The sequence below is a fragment of the Notolepis coatsorum genome (assembly GCF_963971535.1).
Source record: "Notolepis coatsorum genome assembly, chromosome: 6".
Classification (NCBI taxonomy): domain Eukaryota; kingdom Metazoa; phylum Chordata; class Actinopteri; order Aulopiformes; family Paralepididae; genus Notolepis; species Notolepis coatsorum.
Window position 1 is genome coordinate 30,024,648 of NC_140170.1, and position 22,556 is coordinate 30,047,203.

At 44.2% G+C, this 22,556-nt stretch overlaps 2 protein-coding genes across 2 annotated transcripts in view; one reads left to right on the forward strand and one right to left on the reverse strand.

Annotated features, from left to right (window-relative positions):
- LOC311229427 (C-C chemokine receptor type 3-like) overlaps nucleotides 1–10,734 on the reverse strand; it is a gene marked incomplete at both ends in the record, with an annotated part of 117,134 nt that extends 106,400 nt beyond the window's left edge. The window contains 2 exon segments of the mRNA XM_084315510.1: nucleotides 10,413–10,485; nucleotides 10,720–10,734. Coding sequence (XP_084171636.1) covers nucleotides 10,413–10,485; nucleotides 10,720–10,734 — 88 coding nt within the window.
- A 2,614-nt stretch (nucleotides 10,735–13,348) lies between these two features.
- LOC311229428 (Y-box-binding protein 1-like) lies at nucleotides 13,349–14,086 on the forward strand (the record flags this gene model as incomplete). Its single annotated transcript, XM_084315511.1, has 1 exon — nucleotides 13,349–14,086. The coding sequence occupies exon 1, from the start codon at nucleotides 13,364–13,366 to the stop codon at nucleotides 14,084–14,086; it is 723 nt and encodes a 240-aa protein (XP_084171637.1). The 5' UTR covers nucleotides 13,349–13,363.
- Nucleotides 14,087–22,556: the final 8,470 nt, after the last annotated feature.

Consider the following 22,556-nt stretch of genomic DNA (forward strand, 5'->3'; position numbering starts at 1 on the left):
TGAAGGAGGTGAAGGAGCTGAAGGAGGTGAAGGAGGTGAAGGAGCTGAAGGAGCTGAAGGAGGTGAAGGAGGTGAAGGAGGTGAAGGATGTGAAGGATCTGAAGGAGGTGAAGGAGGTGAAGGAGGTGAAGGAGGTAAAGGAGGTGAAGGAGCTGAAGGAGCTGAAGGAGGTGAAGGAGGTGAAGGAGCTGAAGGAGGTGAAGGAGGTGAAGGAGCTGAAGGAGGTGAAGGAGGTGAAGGAGCTGAAGGAGCTAAAGGAGGTGAAGGAGGTGAAGGAGGTGAAGGATGTGAAGGATCTGAAGGAGGTGAAGGAGGTGAAGGAACTGAAGAAGCTGAAGGAGCTGAAGGAGCTGAAGGAGCTGAAGGAGCTGAAGGAGGTGAAGGAGCTGAAGGAGCTGAAGGAGCTGAAGGAGCTGAAGGAGATGAAGGAGGTGAAGGAGCTGAAGGAGGTGAAGGAGCTGAAGGAGGTGAAGGAGGTGAAGGAGCTGAAGAAGCTAAAGGAGCTGAAGGAGGTGAAGGAGCTGAGGGAGCTGAAGGAGGTGAAGGAGGTGAAGGAGCTGAAGGAGCTGAAGGAGGTGAAGGGGCTGAAGGAGCTGAAGGAGGTGAAGGAGCTGAAGGAGCTGAAGGAGGTGAATGAGGTGAAGGAACTGAAGGAGCTGAAGGAGGTGAAGGAACTGAAGGAGGTGAAGGAGCTGAAGGAGGTGAAGGAGGTGAAGGAGGTGAAGGAGCTGAAGGAGGTGAAGGAACTGAAGGAGGTGAAGGAGGTGAAGGAGGTGAAGGAGCTGAAGGAGGTGAAGGAGGTGAAGGAGCTGAAGGAGCTGAAGGAGGTGAAGGAGGTGAAGGAGGTGAAGGATGTGAAGGATCTGAAGGAGGTGAAGGAGGTGAAGGAGGTGAAGGAGGTAAAGGAGGTGAAGGAGCTGAAGGAGCTGAAGGAGGTGAAGGAGGTGAAGGAGCTGAAGGAGGTGAAGGAGGTGAAGGAGCTGAAGGAGGTGAAGGAGGTGAAGGAGCTGAAGGAGCTGAAGGAGGTGAAGGAGGTGAAGGAGGTGAAGGATGTGAAGGATCTGAAGGAGGTGAAGGAGGTGAAGGAACTGAAGAAGCTGAAGGAGCTGAAGGAGCTGAAGGAGCTGAAGGAGCTGAAGGAGGTGAAGGAGCTGAAGGAGCTGAAGGAGCTGAAGGAGCTGAAGGAGATGAAGGAGGTGAAGGAGCTGAAGGAGGTGAAGGAGCTGAAGGAGGTGAAGGAGGTGAAGGAGCTGAAGAAGCTAAAGGAGCTGAAGGAGGTGAAGGAGCTGAGGGAGCTGAAGGAGGTGAAGGAGGTGAAGGAGCTGAAGGAGCTGAAGGAGGTGAAGGGGCTGAAGGAGCTGAAGGAGGTGAAGGAGCTGAAGGAGCTGAAGGAGGTGAATGAGGTGAAGGAGGTGAAGGAGCTGAAGGAACTGAAGGAGGTGAAGGAGCTGAAGGAGCTGAAGGAGGTGAAGGAGGTGAAGGAGCTGAAGGAGCTGAAGGAGCTGAAAGAGGTGAAGGAGGTGAAGGAGCTGAAGGAGGTGAAGGAGCTAAAGGAGCTGAAGGAGGTGAAGGAGGTGAAGGAGCTGAAGGAGGTGAAGGAGCTGAAGGAGGTGAAGGAGGTGAAGGAGGTGAAGGAGGTGAAGGAGGTGAAGGAGGTGAAGGAGCTGAAGGAACTGAAGGAGGTGAAGGAGCTGAAGGAGCTGAAGGAGCTGAAGGAGCTGAAGGAGGTGAAGGAGGTGAAGGAGGTGAAGGAGCTGAGGGAGCTGAAGGAGCTGAAGGAGGTGAAGGAGCTGAAGGAACTGAAGGAGGTGAAGGAGTTGAAGGAGGTGAAGGAGCTGAAGGAGCTGAAGGAACTGAAGGAGCTGAAGGAGGTGAAGGAGCTGAAGGAGGTGAAGGAGGTGAAGGAGCTGAAGGAGCTGAAGGAGGTGAAGGAGGTGAAGGAGGTGAAGGAGGAAGGAACTGAAGGAGGTGAAGGAGGTGAAGGAGCTGAATGAACTGAAGGAGCTGAAGGAGCTGAAGGAGCTGAAGGAGGTGGAGGAGGTGAAGGAGCTGAAGGAGCTGAAGGAGGTGAAGGAGGTGAAGGAGGTGAAGGAGCTGAAGGAGCTGAAGGAGGTGAAGGAGGTGAAGGAGGTGAAGGAACTGAAGGAGGTGAAGGAGCTGAAGGAGCTGAAGGAGGTGAAGGAGCTGAAGGAGGTGAAGGAGCTGAAGGAGCTGAAGGAACTGAAGGAGGTGAAGGAGGTGAAGGAGCTGAAGGACGTGAAGGAGGTGAAGGAGCTGAAGGAGGTGAAGGAGCTGAAGGAGGTGAAGGAGGTGGAGGAGCTGAAGGAGCTGAAGGAGGTGAAGGAGCTGAAGGAGCTGAAGCAGGTGAAGGAGGTGAAGGAGCTGAAGGAGCTGAAGGAGCTGAAGGAGGTGAAGGAGGTGACGAAGGTGAAGGAGGTGAAGGAGGTGAAGGAGCTAAAGGAGCTGAAGGAGGTGAAGGAGGTGAAGGAGCTGAAGGAGGTGAAGGAGGTGAAGGAGGTGAAGGAGGTGAAGGAGGTGAAGGAACTGAAGGAGGTGAAGGAGGTGAAGGAGCTGAAGGAACTGAAGGAGCTGAAGGAGCTGAAGGAGCTGAAGGAGGTGAAGGAGGTGAAGGAGGTGAAGGAGCTGAGGGAGCTGAAGGAGCTGAAGGAGGTGAAGGAGCTGAAGGAACTGAAGGAGGTGAAGGAGTTGAAGGAGGTGAAGGAGCTGAAGGAACTGAAGGAGCTGAAGGAGGTGAAGGAGCTGAAGGAGGTGAAGGAGGTGAAGGAGCTGAAGGAGCTGAAGGAGGTGAAGGAGGTGAAGGAGGTGAAGGAGGTGAAGGAACTGAAGGAGGTGAAGGAGGTGAAGGAGCTGAATGAACTGAAGGAGCTGAAGGAGCTGAAGGAGCTGAAGGAGGTGAAGGAGGTGAAGGAGCTGAAGGAGCTGAAGGAGCTGAAGGAGGTGAAGGAGGTGAAGGAGGTGAAGGAGCTGAAGGAGGTGAAGGAGGTGAAGGAACTGAAGGAGGTGAAGGAGCTGAAGGAGCTGAAGGAGGTGAAGGAGCTGAAGGAGGTGAAGGAGCTGAATGAGCTGAAGGAACTGAAGGAGGTGAAGGAGGTGAAGGAGCTGAAGGACGTGAAGGAGGTGAAGGAGCTGAAGGAGGTGAAGGAGCTGAAGGAGGTGAAGGAGGTGGAGCAGCTGAAGGAGCTGAAGGAGGTGAAGGAGCTGAAGTAGGTGAAGGAGGTGAAGGAGCTGAAGGAGCTGAAGGAGCTAAAGGAGGTGAAGGAGCTGAAGGAGCTGAAGGAGCTGAAGGAGGTGAAGGAGGTGACGAAGGTGAAGGAGGTGAAGGAGGTGAAGGAGGTGAAGGACGTGAAGGAGGTGAAGGAGCTGAAGGAGGTGAAGGAGCTGAAGGAGCTGAAGGAGGTGAAGGAGGTGAAGAAGGTGAAGGAGGTGAAGGAGCTGAATGACGTGAAGGAGGTGAAGGAGGTGAAGGAACAGAAGGAGCTGAAGGAGGTGAAGGAACTGAAGGAGGTGAAGGAGCTGAAGGAGCTGAAGGAGCTAAAGGAGGTGAAGGAGGTGAAGGAGCTGAATGAGGTGAAGGTACTGAAGGAGGTGAAGGAGCTGAAGGAGCTAAAGGAGGTGAAGGAGCTGAAGGAGGTGAAGGAGCTGAAGGAGGTGAAGGAGCTGAAGGAGGTGAAGGAACTGAAGGAGGTGAAGGAGCTGAAGGAGGTGAAGGAGGTGAAGGAGGTGAGGGAGCTGAAGGAGGTGAATGAACTGAAGGAGGTGAAGGAGGTGAAGGAGGTGAAGGAGCTGAAGGAGGTGAAGGAGGTGAATGAGTTGAAGGAGCTGAAGGAGGTGAAGGAGGTGAAGGAGGTGAAGGATGTGAAGGATCTGAAGGAGGTGACGGAGGTGAAGGAGGTGAAGGAGGTGAAGGAGCTGAAGGAGCTGAAGGAGGTTAAGGAGGTGGAGGAGGTGAAGGAACTGAAGAAGCTGAAGGAGCTGAAGGAGCTGAAGGAGCTGAATGAGCTGAAGGAGCTGAAGGAGGTGAAGGAGGTGAAGGAGATGAAGGAGGTGAAGGAGCTGAAGGAGGTGAAGGAGGTGAAGGAGGTGAAGGAGCTGAAGAAGCTGAAGGAGCTGAAGGAGGTGAAGGAGCTGAGGGAGCTGAAGGAGGTGAAGGAGGTGAAGGAGCTGAAGGAACTGAAGGAGCTGAAGGAGGTGAAGGGGCTGAAGGAGCTGAAGGAGGTGAAGGAGCTGAAGGAGGTGAAGGAGGTGAAGGAGGTGAAGGAGCTGAAGGAACTGAAGGAGGTGAAGGAGCTGAAGGAGGTGAAGGAGGTGAAGGAGCTGAAGGAGGTGAAGGAGGTGAAGGAGCTGAAGGAGGTGAAGGAACTGAAGGAGCTGAAGGAGCTGAAGGAGCTGAAAGAGGTGAAGGAGGTGAAGGAACTGAAGGAGCTGAAGGAGCTGAAGGAGCTGAAAGAGGTGAAGGAGGTGAAGGAGCTGAAGGAGGTGAAGGAGCTAAAGGGGCTGAAGGAGGTGAAGGAGGTGAAGGAGCTGAAGGAGGTGAAGGAGCTGAAGGAGGTGAAGGAGGTGAAGGAGGTGAAGGAGGTGAAGGAGCTGAAGGAGGTGAAGGAGCTGAAGGAGGTGAAGGAGGTGAAGGAGGTGAAGGAGCTGAAGGAACTGAAGGAGGTGAAGGAGCTGAAGGAGGTGAAGGAACTGAAGGAGCTGAAGGAGCTGAAGGAGCTGAAAGAGGTGAAGGAGGTGAAGGAGCTGAAGGAGGTGAAGGAGCTAAAGGGGCTGAAGGAGGTGAAGGAGGTGAAGGAGCTGAAGGAGGTGAAGGAGCTGAAGGAGGTGAAGGAGGTGAAGGAGGTGAAGGAGGTGAAGGAGCTGAAGGAGGTGAAGGAGCTGAAGGAGCTGAAGGAGGTGAAGAAGCTGAAGGAGGTGAAGGAGCTGAAGGAGGTGAAGGAGCTGAAGGAGCTGAAGGAGCTGAAGGAGCTGAAGGAGGTGAAGGAGGTGAAGGAGGTGAAGGAGGTGAAGGAGGTGACCTGAAGAGAGGCATGAAGGATCTCTCTCTCTCTTTCTCTCTCTCTCTCTCTCTCTCTCTCTCTCTCTCTCTCTCTCTCTCTCTCTCTCTCTCTCTCTCTCTCTCTCTCTCTCTCTCTCTCTCCCCCTCTCTCAAATCTATAAATATGGCAGCACAATGTTTCTTTTTGTCTAATGTAGAAACTATATCATTTATAACTAAAGTGGTGGCTGAGATTGTACTGTGGTTGGCTCTGAAACCAGATTGATGGGGGCTTAGAAGAGAGTTTGAGTTTGTTATTTACTAGTGATTCCAGGATTTTAGCTAAGCAGGACAACTTTGGAAATTGGACCATAATTGTTCAGGTCAGTTATGTCTCCACCTGTATGCAAAGGAGAGACATGGGCCGTTTTCCAAATACTGGGAACTGTGCCTGTTGAGATGAAAAATATATGTTATTTGCTCTGTGATTACTGGAGCAGCTCATTTAAAGGAAAACTCCAACATTTTGGGAAATTAGCTTATTTGCCATCTACCCTGGAGTTAGACAAGAAGATACATACCTGTTTCTTCTCTGTGCATGCAGTAGGAGTAGGAAGACGTTGGGAACTAGGCTAATGTAGGAACCTACTTCCAGTGACTGACGCTAAGCTAGGCTAACGGTGCACGTCTCCTTACTCCTACTGCATGCACAGAGAAGAAAAAGGTATGTATCTTAACACTCCAACATTTTTGGAACCATGGAGTTAGACAAGAAGATACATACCTTTTTCTTCTCTGTGCATGCAGTAGGAGTAGGAAGACGTTGGGAACTAGGCTAATGGAGGAACCTACTTCCAGTGACTGCCGCTAAGCTAGGCTAACGGTGCTTGTCTTCCTACTCCTACTGCATGCACAGAGAATAAAAGGGGTATGTATCTTCTTGTCTAACTCCAGAGTAGATGCCAAATAAGCTAATTTCCCAAAATGTTGTCCTCCCCAGTCGACTTTCTGGTATCAATAGACACCAACATATTAAAAACTGCATTAGGAGTAATAGGCTCAAGGAGAAATGTGGTGGCAGGCTCTACATTCTACTCATAGCTGCTCATAGCAGTCACCACTTCATTAGACAAATGTTCAGCTTGGGCAAAAAGGCTACCTTCAGTTATCAAGCAGTCATTATATTTTTACCTCTGTATGCAAGGAAATGGTAGCCTTGGTTTTACTAGAATTTACTGCTTTCCAAAATGTTGTTGGATCTGAGTATGAACTAAATAATAGTATTTAAATAATAGCTTGATTTAGCATTTTTGACAGACGATGTACATTTGTTTCTAATCTGTCTATGAATGAATGAATGAATGAATGAATGAATGAATGAATGAATGAATGAATGAATGAATGAATGAATGAATGAATGAATGAAAACTTTATTTAACAGATTGCAGAATGGGTACAATACAGTACGGCTCAATACACACAATTGTTAAGGGGATGCAGACCAGAGAAAGACGTTTGTCTTGTTTACATCAGGGTCCCCCATTTTCAATTCATAGTGTAGTCTAAAAGATAACCAATGGGATGGATCCCCAGAGCGTCTAGCTAGAGCCCAGGGCCCTCATTTATCAATGTGGCGTACGCATAGATATGTACTTAACCCGTGCGTACAACCATTTCTAAGCAAAGTGTGGGATTTATCAATTTGAACGTGAACTTGACTACGCACAGCTCTGAGCATGCTTAGCTGACGCCCAGTGGTAGAATATTGTTACTACGGCATATGCGCTCCTCAGTTCAAGCTTTCGTGCATTACTCCTGACACTGGCGCGTGTTCTGTATGAACCGTAATTCATTATAGTTCATTGTGAAATAGCGACAGTAGTGTAATTATAATGGGCTCATGCGCGAACAAGAGGTTGGCTTGCTTGTTTGGCAGGGGGGGCAGACGCAGAACACCTAGTGTAACTGCCGCAGTGTCATAGTGTAATTCAAGTTAAGCTTCAGTATGATGTCATATAGTAGAACCGGTTAGAACAGGCTAGAACCTTCCAGAACTGCGCTCCACAGTGTATAGATAAAGAGAACTTACAAGGGTTCTCTCTCTCATTTCTCAACCACCATCAACCACCTAGCCCCTTTCGTGACTGTGATGCACCGAGTGAATCCACAGTCACTTGCTCCTCAATAGGAAACCAACCTAGATTTACCCTGAATGACTGGTTCTGACCGAACCGTTCGTTATACAAGAATCACAGAGACGTTTCAAAGGTACTCACAGTTGCAGGAGGGTTTCGGACAGAGATACGGGATGGTTTGAAAGCTCGGCGTTGCTAATAAACATTTTAAATATTTTTTATAAACTGGTCAACACTGCATTATTTCCGGCGTTGTGTGCATGATGCACATGCGCTGTGATCACACCAGGCAGCCAACGCCAGAAATAATGCCGTGTTGACCAGTTTATAAAAAATATTTAAAATGTTTATTAGCAACGCCGATCTTTCAAACCATCCCGTATCTCTGTCCGAAACCCTTGTGCAAATGTTTTCTTATTTTCCTATTGAGGAGCAAGTGACTGTCGATTCATTCGGTGCATCACAGTCACGAAAGGGGTTACAGAACGCCCACCTCCACCAAACGCGATTAAATATTGTTTCAAATAAAAAGCGACATACTATTATTTTGTGTCATGTTTCCAAATAAGATTGGCCACAACGAAATGCTTTCTACTTCAATTTGTTGGTTAGAATAGATTACCTCGCTCCGTTGAAACTTCACTGAGACTAACAAAAGACAGTATTTTAATAATAATAATAACAATAATAATAATAAAAACTCCACTAGCAATGATCCTGTCTAATCTATTGGAGACAATTAAATCAATTCAAGTAGATTTTGAGTTATTTCTTTGGGTTTGGCCTAGTTGGTTCAGTAACCAATTGGGGTAGGTTTTGGTTTTCACTAACCTCCCTTAGATACCCATAATTACTACCCAGCCAATCTAAATTAAAGTCACCCATTATGAGCATTTCAGTATTGTTCTGAAGGTCCAGATTAACACTGAAAGTCTGCGTTTATTATTTTGTATAACTTATATATTGTTTATATAAGATATATATAGTTACATCATCTGTTTGCCTAACAGTATTCTCCATTCACTTATGGTAGATCCCATTCTGAACGACTAGGCGCCAGAGACGTGCCCCCTAGACATGTTTTCTAGACATGTTCAGACATGTTCAGGCAAGCCCAGAGCAAGCGCATTGATTCTGTACAGGTGAACAGGCTGAGCCCAATAGGGACCAGATTGAGTATATTGTGTAGACGATGCAAGCAGCAGCAGCGGCAGCAGCATAACAGGAAAACTAGTAGAGTGAGAGTGAAAGACGTCCGGTACAGTTGTACACAGACCGACAGCGGTGTATCGTTATAGAGAGCTAATGGCTACTTAGATACGACTATAATATTGTCGAGCCATTATTGGCACAGTATAGTGACTTGTGTAAGCGAAGTAACGTGGAGAGACGTATAGTTAAACCCAGCGCCGTTTGGATATAACTACTCATTGGAGACCGTCTGCGGGTTAGCTTCACGTACAAACGAAGCTAGCTAGCTACCATCTATGCCAACAGGCTTTTGGATTAATAGCTATTAACCCTGCCATCGGGCGCTAGGATTACAAGGACCGGTTCCGTACGAGACCCCTTCTTCCAGCGACGACAGGATTATCCGACCAGTCTACAGTTTCTCTGGGGCAGGAGCTCTAGAGAGAACCAATCGTCTCCAGCCACCATCTTGCTTTCCCTGTATCGCCTCGCTTCGTCTCACTCCCTTCAGAGCTCCACCGGTCGAGTATCCGTAGTCTAGGAACTATTCGTTACCGCTGACTTGCTGCACTGACATTCTATTATTAAAGGAGCCATAATAAATCATATGTATGTTGCTATGACTATTAAAATGCTTGTTAACTTGGTATCCCTGTCCCCGCGCAGTCAATTGAGTGTCCGCCATTTTGTCTAACTGTACTGTCTGGCTATTAATATTCTTTAGTAGTGGTTTAATCTAAACAATCTTTAATACAGTCAGGGTTGTGTAGCCCCTTAGCTACAAGTATCATTCAGGATACAGAGACAAAACATTTGCTATTTTTATCAGCCGATGGGGGTCTATACACTCCAATGACAATTAGTGAATAGCTAACAGGGGTATGGCGTCAGTCTGCAAGACTGGATAGATGGCAGGAGAAGTTGAATGATAGAACTGAGACACCTTTATAGATGGGATTAAGTTTATCAGGTTTGTACAAATCCTTCACCATCCAAAAAGAGTCAAAGTGGTAAATTAATCCGTATCCACATGCTGAACAAAGATTTCGCAGCCATTGATCAGCACTGTGAGCGTGGCTGAAGCTTAACCTGTCCTTAACCTAACCATAACCTTAACCCAACCATAACCCACTCTCGAGTTATCTCGCCATGCGTTGAGCGCCAAAACCCAAGAAAAGTCGTGTTTTCGATCGTTTTCATAGTTTTTTCTTTTATTAAATTTTTGTATTCTATACAGTCTCACGGACCTCTATGTTACCGTTGAAAGCCATACTGAGACCCTGAGAGTGCAATACCGGCCAGATCCTGCTAGGTGGCAGTATCGCCTACCCTTTGAAACCCTGTTCCAGACTGTGTGTCACATCTAATGTCGTCCGGGCAGAGAATTTAGACCAAGCCAAGTAAATCGCTTCATGCGAGCACTTTGAAACGCGTTCAGCACACTTGAGGCATATCTTGTGCCACTTCATGTCAGGGACCCGATCGACATCAATACTGGAAATCGCGATCAGACAATTGGAATATTCTTTTTGGAATAACTCCGATCAAAGGTAAGGACTATCTGAGGTCAAATCCACCTTGATCCTACAATGATTTCACATCGATCCAGCCGATCAACGTATGTAATATTCAAAATGAATGCCATTGCTGGTGATCAGAGCATCAAAAAACGACCCCCCCCCCTTTGATGCATTCATGATAAAACATAATACCCATTATATACCTTTGATTTGGAAACAGTAGCGTGTCCAGGCGAGACACGCGAACGAATACATGAAAACATTTATTCTTTCTTACATGTTGGACGAGGGATGGTTACTGTCAAATGAGCCATAGTATTGTCTCCATAGCTACAATATAGAATATAGATATAGCCCTGAAAACACTGAAACGCACAGTGAAAATCCCTATACTTTAACTTTGACTTTGACATTGACTACAAGGATGGATAAAGCGGCTGGCGCTGAAAGTGTTAAAATAACATAACCAATGTCCCCACAACGACAACAAAAATAGTTTTCATCACATGTGGGTACATTTGGTCCCCACAACAGTAGGAAAACAAGGACACACACACACACACACACACTTACCTATGAAGCCAATGATGATGACTAAGCTGTAGAGAGTTGGCAGGAACACCCCGCCAAACTCCTGGCTGCTGTTCTTGGATGGTTGAGTAGAAACGACATGGACGTTTCCCTTTTCATAATCATCATCAATAAATGTGTCGTTTATTAGCAGGGGTGTAAAAAGTACCCAGAAATTATACTTAACCCTCCAGTCACCCTTGTCACAATTCTCGGCAAATAGCATTTTTTCACGTGTGTGTGTGGATAGCGTTGGCTATGTTTTATGTATATGTCAGGAAAGTAGCTCAGTCTCACATCTTTGACTCACATTCCAATAATCCATGTTTTATTTTTTTCAAAAATCACTATTAAGCGCACTGCATAAATGTGTCACACCTTCCACCCTAGTCACAGAAATGAACAGGTTAAGGTTAGGGTTAAGGTTAGGGTTAGGGTTCGGGTTAGGGTTAGGGGGTTAGGGTTATGGTAACCCTAACCATAACCCCTTAACCCTAACCCTAACCCTAACCCTAACCCTAACCTTAACCCAAACCCTAACCCTAACCCTAATTTAAAAAATGGTTAAAATCCTGAAAAAGAATAAATATTCTATATGTATGGTGGGTCAGTTTATTAACTTAAACTGAAGTTAATAATGATATTCATGAAGAAAAATTGGAACAATACATGAAAAATATATGTTTTACTGAGATTGCAGTGTAACATGCGTTACTTTATGAAGAAGATGTCAATGTGTTGATAAATGAAGTGTGGGCCCAATATGTTAGGATATGCCAATGTCAGCATATTTGGGTCACTTGACCTTTAAGATTCCAGGTATGGGTGTGGTTAGGGGCGGTCCTAACCATCAGGGGGCCATCTTGGATTGGAATCATGCCTCATGGAGTTTTGTTTGCTTACTGCTATTGTGAGAGGAAGGGGGGATTTTTCCAGGCCTCCTAAAAGATTCTCCAGTAATCAAGGACAGTTCAGCTACAGTGATGTTTCCCAGTGGATTACTTATTTTTCCTTTCCTTTTCTAAGATGTGGATCAACCCAGGACTTATCACCTTTTGGACACTCAAAGGTTTGAGTGTTGTTGGACACTACTACTAGCTCTACCATGCAGGCTGCATGGTCTGGTAGGCCTGAACATTATACATACATGGTAACATACATGGTAACATACATGGTAACATTAGACATGGTAACATTATACATGGTAACATACATGGTAACATACAGGGTAACATTAGACATGGTAACATTATAAATGGTAACATTATACATGGTAACATACATGGTAACATACATGGTAACATTAGACATGGTAACATTATACATGGTAACATACATGGTAACATACAGGGTAACATTAGACATGGTAACATTATAAATGGTAACATTATACATGGTAATATACATGGTAACATACATGGTAACATACAGGGTAACATTAGACATGGTAACATTATAAATGGTAACATTATACATGGTAATATACATGGTATTGGTAACATGCATGGTAACATACATGGTAACATTATACATGGTAACATACATGGTAACATACAGGGTAACATTATACACGGTACATTATACATGGTAACATTTATGTTGGGGCTAATGGACTGTAAAGCTGACAGGACCGTTCTTATTGGTTTGAGATGATTTTTGGTGTACCATACGTTGCTATGGGGTGCCCCATTTATTTTGATCCTCCTTTTGTTTAATACAACACTTTGAATTTAACACTGTTCAAGTACTCTCATTCATTATAGCTGAACAGGTTTGTTTATTATTTCAAGCTTGTTACAGAAATGGCAACCACGAAGGGACTATAAAAAAAAAAAAAAAAGGAAAAAAGAAAAACAGTGTAAAATATTCTCTATGTTGTTGTTAAGAGCTTTTGTTTTGTTTTGTTAGTTTGGGGTTGCTATACCGTGGCTACATCTATGCATTCTCCTATTCAAGGGAGTATTGTTGGAGAAGAGGTTTCCTCAGACCAGGGAGAGGGAGAACTTGCTGAGGCTCTTATAGACTTCACAGCTGGCCCTTTTGTGACAAGAAGAGATCCTGTACAGGATCTAGCTGAGACTCCTGATGACTTGTATGTGAATGATGACGGCTCTGGGGGTAGTGAGGAACGGCAACCTGAGGTCACTGTTATCCATTCTGGCGCATTTCCTACCTCTGGGATGGGGGAAGCCGAAGTAGCTACTGACATTACACAGCTTCAGTCACGTTTGAGTGCTGTGGAAAGAGAGATCCAGGCTTTCCATATAAATACAACTAGACAAGATGACATTCTCAGGTATTACATTGACCGTCAATGTCAACGACTACAACATACTTTTCAGAGCGATATTAATAACCTCCAACGGTCAATGGTGGAGTGTTTGAAAAGACGAGACAAAAAGCTTAATGCTCAACTACAAAACCCCATCAGGAGGGCTAGCACTCCTGTACGGCATGATGCACCATCTGTTCACTTTTCAGAACATTTTGAACATGGTGGTATTGAAATGGGAACTGAGGAGCAAGGTTCCCTGCCTTTCATGCCTAGACCCTTGCCCTTGCCTCTACTGCCTGTAGTAAATACTCTACTGCTGCCTGGAGTAAGTCCCCTACTGCCTGGGCCAGACCCTCCACAGTGGCAGCCAGGCGAGCTGATCCAGTTTGTGTCTTCCTTTGAACATTCGCATAATGAGCATGAATCTGTGGAACAAGGTCTCACACCACTATGGGATGGGGCAATGGCTGCACCGCATAAAAAGAGGAAGCCCTTGGTGGGGCTGTACTTAGCAGCGACCCCTATAGCCCAGTGCGATCGGCAACGGGAGCGGAGAGAGGAAAGCAGAGAGCCTGAAGGCAGCAGCTCTCACCACCGCCGGTCCAGGTTACTATCTAGCACCGAGAAACACACTAGAGAGTCACCGCCGGCACAAGACCACCATTACCAACCAGTAACCATGAGCAGCGAAGCCGCCGAAACGCAACAACCACCGCAGCCCGCTGACGACGCAGAGAGCCCGTCCAGCCCGGCCGCCGAAGCTTCCGCGGCGGATAAGAAGGTCATCGCAACAAGAGTCTTGGGGACAGTCAAGTGGTTCAACGTCAAAAATGGATATGGTTTTATCAACAGGAATGACACGAAAGAGGACGTGTTTGTACACCAGACGGCCATAAAAAAGAACAACCCAAGGAAATACCTTCGCAGTGTTGGAGATGGAGACATTGTGGAGTTTGATGTGGTTGAAGGGGAGAAGGGAGCAGAGGCGGCCAACGTCACCGGCTCAGCAGGCGTTCCAGTCCAGGGGAGCAAGTACGCCGCTGACCGGAACCGCTACAGGCGCTACCCCCGCAGGAGGGGCCCTCCCTGCAATAGAGAATACCCTGAAAACTACCAGAGCGATGGCAAGGGCGAGCCGCCGAGTAGCGGAAGTCGTGAAGGCAGCGAGAGGAGCAGCCGCGAGGGGACAGAGAGCGCCCCAGGGGGAGACATGCAGCCACAGCAGCGCAGGCCCTCCTACCCAGGCAGACGGCGCTACCCGTCATACTTTGGAGGCGAAGGTGAAGAGAACCAGAAAGGTCCAGACCAGGGCAGCGACAAACCAATGAGACAGACCTACTACAGAGGCTTCCGACCAAGGGGTCCATCCAAAGTACCTCTTAACTCCATGTTAGAAAGTTAACAGCAAATCCTGCAACAAGTTCAGCAAAATGTGGCTCAGGCCCAGGAGCATCAAGCTCGAGGCTACAATAGAAGGAGGTCTCCTGTCACATACCAAGTAGGAGAGAAAGTATGGGTTAAGTTGCACCCATTGTATGATGCCAAGGTCATGTTTATGGAAAAACTTGCTCCAAAGTGGAGAGAGCCAGCCACAGTTCTCAGACGTTTAGGGTCAGTGACCTACAGAGTAGCCATGGATAGCAGTCCTAACACCCATGAAACCTTGCATGTTGAGACCATGAAGATGTTGTATGGCAGTGGTACTACGCTTGGTGGGGGGGATGTGTAACATGCGTTACTTTATGAAGAAGATGTCAATGTGTTGATAAATGAAGTGTGGGCCCAATATGTTAGGATATGCCAATGTCAGCATATTTGGGTCACTTGACCTTTAAGATTCCAGGTATGGGTGTGGTTAGGGGCGGTCCTAACCATCAGGGGGCCATCTTGGATTGGAATCATGCCTCATGGAGTTTTGTTTGCTTACTGCTATTGTGAGAGGAAGGGGGGATTTTTCCAGGCCTCCTAAAAGATTCTCCAGTAACCAAGGACAGTTCAGCTACAGTGGTGTTTCCCAGTGGATTACTTCTTTTTCCTTTCCTTTTCTAAGATGTGGATCAACCCAGGACTTGTCACCTTTTGGACACTCAAAGGTTTGAGTGTTGTTGGACACTACTACTAGCTCTACCATGCAGGCTGCATGGTCTGGTAGGCCTGAACATTATACATACATGGTAACATACATGGTAACATACATGGTAACATTAGACATGGTAACATTATACATGGTGACATACATGGTAACATACAGGGTAACATTAGACATGGTAACATTATAAATGGTAACATTATACATGGTAACATACATGGTAACATACATGGTAACATTAGACATGGTAACATTATACATGGTAACATACATGGTAACATACAGGGTAGCATTAGACATGGTAACATTATAAATGGTAACATTATACATGGTAATATACATGGTAACATACATGGTAACATACAGGGTAACATTAGACATGGTAACATTATAAATGGTAACATTATACATGGTAATATACATGGTATTGGTAACATACATGGTAACATACATGGTAACATTATACATGGTAACATACATGGTAACATACAGGGTAACATTATACACGGTACATTATACATGGTAACATTTATGTTGGGGCTAATGGACTGTAAAGCTGACAGGACCGTTCTTATTGGTTTGAGATGATTTTTGTTGTACCATACGTTGCTATGGGGTGCCCCATTTATTTTGATCCTCCTTTTGTTTAATACAACACTTTGAATTTAACACTGTTCCAGTACTCTCATTCTTTATAGCTGAACAGGTTTGTTTATTATTTCAAGCTTGTTACAGCAATGTTCGAAATAAAGATTTCAAATCAAAATCAACCCTGCCTATAGTGGTCCTCCAATCAGGATACACCACATTGTTCAGACGAAGAACCATAATACGTTTTGTATAAAAGTATTATGTACTTCTGTATCACAACTAATAAAGAAACTTAAGTCTGCTTGGATGTTAAGCCAATCCAAATCACTTAGAATGTGACAAATCACCTGAAAGTAGCCGACCTCTGCTGTGTTTAACTATACATGCATATGACTCTCCAATTTATATTTTTTTTATATTTAAGCAGGCTTATACACACACACACAGACACACACACACACACACACACACCTGCACATAACCCTTTGCATTGTATGATAGCATGTACTAATGCTGTATATACCATACGTTTTTATTCTCACCGGATATATGTACCTGTATGTACTTACCTGCACATAGTCCCTTACTATCTATATATCAAGTTTCAAGTTTGTTTATTAATTATCACAATAAAATACACATACTTTACAGTGAAATGTTTGGTTCTGTATCTGGTTCATATCCTACTCTTACTATATACACTGCTGGCCAGTCATAGTCATGTTTCTATTTATATAATACAACTCTGTACATACATCTGACTAGCACTACACTTGGTAGTACTAATTTGTATATTTTGTACCCAGTTTAATCACCTGTACATTGTATATTGCTGTTGCACTTTACTGCTACATTTGCACTCTGGTTGGATGCCAAACTTGTTTTTCGTTGTACTGTACTTGTGCTGTGTAATGAAATACATTTGAATATATATATATATATATATATATATATATATATATATATATATATATATATATATATATATATATATATATATATTTATACACACACACACACACACACACACACACACACACACACACACACACACACACACACACACACACACACACACATATATATAATTTCTAGTAGGCACTGTCTACCCTCTGTAATCATAGTCAGACTGTCTATTCTCACACCTGCAAGTTGACCAAGAAACATCTACACACACGCATACACACATGTACAATGCACTTGCACGCACACGCACGCACACACGTGCGTTTATGTGTGAAACTTGTTGCACAGCATTGTGAAAGAAATGCAAAACTAAACAAGAGAAAATATTGACCAAAAAACAAGAAATATGAAAGATGAATAATTTTGGTCAATCTTTTCTCTCGTATAGTAGTACATGGCTAAAGATAGCATATACATTTACTACACTGGCTTCCTATTCAGGCCAGATCTGACTTTAAAGTGCTACTCCTCACTTACAAAATTTTAAATGGGCTCACACTGCTCTATCTATCCGATATCATCTCACGATACTCGCCCGTTCATGCTCTGCGTTCACAAAATATGGCGCTTCTAGCGATTCGTAGGGTAAAACATGTATCTGCCGGCCACAGAGCCGTTTCCTACCACGCTCCCTACCTGTGGAATAAATTACCCGCCGTCGTCAGGGGCGCCTGCTCTGTCGAAGCTTTTAAATCCTCGCTAAAGAACCATCTTTTCTCTCTCTCCTTCAACCTACCCTGATCTGGTCGGGGACAGACCCTTCGTTTATTCTTCTGTCTAGTTTAGTTAGGATGTCTGTTGATTTTTTTAACCCCTGTCCCAGTCTCTCTGAGTATATAGAGATTCCAGTGACCTTCTACCTCATACTGGACATGAGCCCCACTCCATGGAACAGCTTCATACCGCCTTTTGTCTGACCTGCAGTGTCGAACCATACATGCTCTGCCTCGACCTATTCTGAGTGGTTCTCCTGCCCCCTGGGGCAAATGGCCCTGAGCCATCGTCTTGTATCTCATCCTGTATAACAGCGCTTGCAGTAGTTCTTAGTTCTATTTACTACTTTAATTTCATAATTTTCTTCTATACTTTGATTCTATTGTCACCATGTATGCATATAAATATGCTTATTACATGTATTTATTGCTCCTATGTCCGCCCACTACAAACATGAACTCTCTAACCCCTGTCCCCACCTCCCTGTCTCTCTGTGAGTGGTTGTCTCGTAGTGATGGCCAAGGTGGTGGATGTCTCGGGGTGATGACCAAGGTTGCAATGACTGTTCTACCCCCACATTGGTTATGAGCACCATTGAGGTCATGGATCAGCTTCATACCATCTTCTGTCCCACCTACAACGTCTAAACCATGCCTGTTCTAGTTCATTGCTGGGTTAAGTACTTCTATTCACATAATATGCTTACTACATGTATCTATTGCTCCTATGTCCGCCCACCACAAACACACAAACTGTCTAACGCCTTTCCCCGTCTCCCTGTCTCTCTGTGAGTGGATGTCTCGTGGTGATGGCCAAGGTGGTGGATGTCTCGTGGTGATGGCCAAGATGGTGTGATCCTCTCTATGTCACCGCCATACTTCAAATGGATCAGAGCGGAATACATACACGTGTGCAAACGGAATATGACTCTGACAGGGCTTGACATTAACACCTGCCACCCACCAAATGCAGGTAGAATTCGGCAGTGGCGTGTAACTCCGTCACTCTTACCAGCCACTTTGGCGGGTGACCTTTTTTCATTCCCCCATCACCGTGAATCCTCCCCTCAATTAATATCGCCGCGGGGGGGATAATCCCACGGGACAATCCATTGGGAAATTGTGAGGACACGATTGTGAAGATTTTAGTGCGGATCGGAATATGGGCACGTCATGGTGCAAAATCTGCGAGATCTTTCCACGTCGCGCCCCGACCTTTTCCCGAACTTTTCGCTGATGGAAGTGCATTGGGAAATTGTGCCCCCCCCCGAGTTCTTCCCCTGGGAGAAATGTTGCATCGATCCGTGTGTGGGCGTGCGCGTGGTAGCTTGCGCAAAATCACACAAATCATTCCAAATTGCGCAAACCTTTCCCCCAACGTTTTCGCTGATGGAAGGGCATTGGGAAGTTGTAGAACCGACCGAGATCTACCCCGTGAATATTTCCGCGGAGATCGGAATACGGGCGCGTGCGTGGGAGCTTGACAAAATCGAAGAAATACAATTACCTATATTTATTACTTTTTGGGTGGGAGCGCAGGGATTTTTGGCTGGTGAAAATGTTGAGTGGCTAGTGACTTTAGAAAACCACTAGCCACAGTGGCTGGTGAGCCAAAAAGTTAATGTCAAGCCCTTTTGATCCTAGCACTCGTTTCCCTATGCTTTTTCTTTTGTTGTTGTTGTTCTTAGCTCTATTGTATTTTAAATCTTTCAACATGTTCCCCAGTTGCTATTGCATGTACATATTTGTGTTTTATTACACATGTACGTACATACCAACTATTCACCTGTTTTATTCTCCACCCATCGATCATCCATAGCAACACTATTATCACCGACATCCAAGTAGGGGGATCCCCCCTTGAACAGCCCTTCTAAGGTTTCTCTCCTCCACATCGCCTGTGGTGCTTTTTTCCTATTGCTAGGTTTTTGTATATTATTTTATTTTTCAGCTTTTATAGTTTCACAAACACACATCAAGACAAATCACAAAGAAAATAAAAAATAAATAAAAAGAACACAAACAGTATGTTGCCAGACACTGTCACATCAATGAACAAACATACACCAGTAAACAGTAAGAAGCATTTTGTATGAAAGTATTCTGTACTTCTGTATGACAACTATTAAAGAAACTTGAAACCATGTCATATGCTATACATATACACTAAGGACGCAAGGGGCTAATTCTCTGACATATATACACACATTACATATATACACATACACACACATATACACATTATATGTGTATATATTTATACACACATATACATACATACATAGTAGTGCTGTCAAAAATATCGAGAAATCGATACATATAGATTCTGAATATTTAAAACTGTTTCAATACTCATTTCCCGAATTTTTTGTATAAGGAAGTTGCACTGTTCATCTCAATACCTGCAATAGTACAGCAGTCCACAACATGTGCATTCAGTTAAGTCGGAATATGGCTGCAACACAAATAGCCCGTCAGGCACATGCAACACAGATTACAGTGTTTACATCTGTCTGCTTGAGAAAATACCATGCTCTGCAACAAAAACGATTGAAGCGAGACGAACAGTTATTTTTAAATGTGTGATCTAAAGGTAAACAAAGGGTTTTAAAAGTGTTATATTTATCTTCTCTTATAGTACCAGAGAGAAGCTGAGGAGAATCAACCAGCAACAAAAGCAACATTTATTTTAAAAAAAAATGTAAGATTGAACCTTTTTCCCTGTGGTATCGAAAATGGTATTGAATAGATACTTTTCAAGGTATCGTATCGAAGTTTGAAATTCCAGTATCGTGACAACACTAGTACATAGTACAGAAAATACACAGGAGGACATTGAGAAGCACTTATGTTCTAGCTAAGCATTCCAAAAAGGGACCCCATATAATTTCAAATTTGTTCGAGGTCTCAGACCTACTGTGACGGATGCTTTCCAGCTGCAGAGAGGAGACCATCTCAGTGAGCCATCTTTTAAAACTTGGATATGACGTGTCTTTCCATTACTTAAGGATAATTCTTTTGGCCACAGCCATACCAAACATCAGGGCCTCCTGCTCATTGTAAGGTAATTCCGCAGTGTTAGCTGAACAGCCGAGTAGAGCTAGTGTGGTATAATTTCAGCTTAAAAATGCTATGAATCTTGATTTCCCACAAGGTCAACTGCTACTGGGAGAAATTGAACTGTAAGGCCAGTGCACAACACCTTAGACAGACTCATGTTGTTCTTAAAATATAGTGTCCTGTTTTTCCCCCCAAAGAGATTATTAAGATACATGTGTTCTAGAAGTAACTATAATTGACAAAGCTAAGGATAAATACCAATTGGACTTCTAAAAATAAGCACAACTAATAATAGTGTTGAATAAATCTACCAATGGACTGGAAAGCTGGTCATGGAATTGGAAGCGAATACTGTGTGTCTTGTTCCTCTGGTTACCACAGGTGGTGGAAATGTAACACCATACATTTAAATACAGTCTTAAGATTACTCCTTTCCCCCCCTCTCTGTAAACATTCCAACAATAGACTTTGGCAGCCCCCAGCCAAGGGCTGAATAGGTTGTCAGCCAACTGTAGTTTATAATGATTGAGAAGCCAACTGTTTTCTATAGAAAGGTCTTAGAGTTACCCCGAGCTTGGGGGGAGGAAGGAATCAACCATTTGCTATTCAACTGCAGATAACACATTGCTTGGAGAGCAATTGCTACATCACTTCAAAGAGTGTCATGTGTTCCTGCAGGCACCGAGTAAATGCCTGTAAACAAGAGGCTCCTCCTGTCTGGCTAGGCAGATAAAAATAGCGTTGGTTTAAAACGTAGTTTTAATGTAAATAGACATTTATACTGTACAGGAAAATAACAGTAAAATATAGACATTTTAATTTCAGTCAGTTTAAAACAACATAGGCCGTTTTTAGACCCATTAACACTTTGATTGCCTAAGGTTAAATTCATGATATACCATCCGTTGCCAGCTCTATTTAACATGGAGAAGTTCCCCTTCTTTGCAGGGCTATAACTTTTTAAATTCTATTGCTAGATTGCCATTATTAGGGCCCATTCAAGGTCCTATATGTATTGTTCATGGTGTAGCAACGTTAAACTTTTTCATTCACATATTCATACTATAAATATCGTCTGAAGTATAAGTATGTTTTCATCTCTTTCTGCAGCTTTCTCCAGAACGTGATTTATAGCCCCAAATGCATTATATTGATGATGAAATACAGTTTGGTAGGAATCTGTGCGAGATAAAAAATTTCAATTGGACGTACTTCTAGAATTTACTACACGTCATCTGATGTTGACCGGATGGGCGAGGGGGCGTTTATAATTCCGTGGGCAACGTTATACCATTCATCTAATGTGGGTCATATGTTCATCATAGCAGTTAGTATCGAACACGGTAATAATAAACGCTAAAACTCACCCCAGTCTCCTCGGGCCGTTGGGCGATCAGCGTGGAGAAGACAGTTTTCAATTATGGGATGTCGAAATACCGGATCTATTTCCAGGTTGTATAATAGTATATACGTCCAAATCATGTTGTTCTTTCGAGTTATTTGCAGCGATCAATGTTCACTGTGTGAAGACTGAGTCTCTCTAACATTAGCGAGTGCCCGGACCACATATGGAGTGAGTCCTGCCGGGTTAAAGGTGGACATCCGGTTTTTCGATCTGCCGATCGGCCACCAGATGGCGCTCTTGAACCGCTAGAGGATTGAGAGGAGATCAGAACTGTGTGTGAAGGCTGCAGAGGGGAAATATGATTCCGATCACAGATTTTTTAAATATTGATATCAAAGACGAGTTCCGGCGTCCTCGGCAACTTGAGTTTTCATTTTCGGCAGTTAAAGTGTTAAAGGATACGTTAGATAACAAAACCTAGTTTGGATTAAAGAAAAACTTTGCAAGTAGACTTAAAATACTTGGAGAAAAGTAAAATAACCTTTTACTTGAAATATAGAAAGATAGATTCCTTTGTTCTTGTTAAAACCAACCAATAGGGCTAAATTAGGGCTTTAGAGAGCCACAGACTTCTGGAAAAAGACTTAAATTCACTGTTTAATTATGGTCATAACTAATCTCTAATCTTTTAGTTAGTAAAATCAAATATTGTACCTTTAAACGCTAAGACTCCAGAACAATACTTTTGTTCTTAAAGATATTAGGGACTGCCCCTTTAAGGGAGCAAGATGGCCGCCGACCCTAATCAAAATGGCCGCTATGAGCCTTAGCCAATCAGGACGTAGAATATCCGCCCTCTGACGAACTAGTTCAGGTTCTCTCAGAGGCAGTGTTGGGCAAGTTACTTTTAAAAAGTACCTAGTTACAGTTACTAGTTACTTCTTCAGAAAAGTAACTAAATTACTTACTCAGTTACAAATGATAAAAGTAACTAGTTACATCAGAAAGTAACTATTGCGTTACTTTCAATATTTTTTTTTACATAAACAACATACACAAATCTAAACTATTTTAATGTTGCTGTGGGACAAAGTGAGACTAGCCTCCA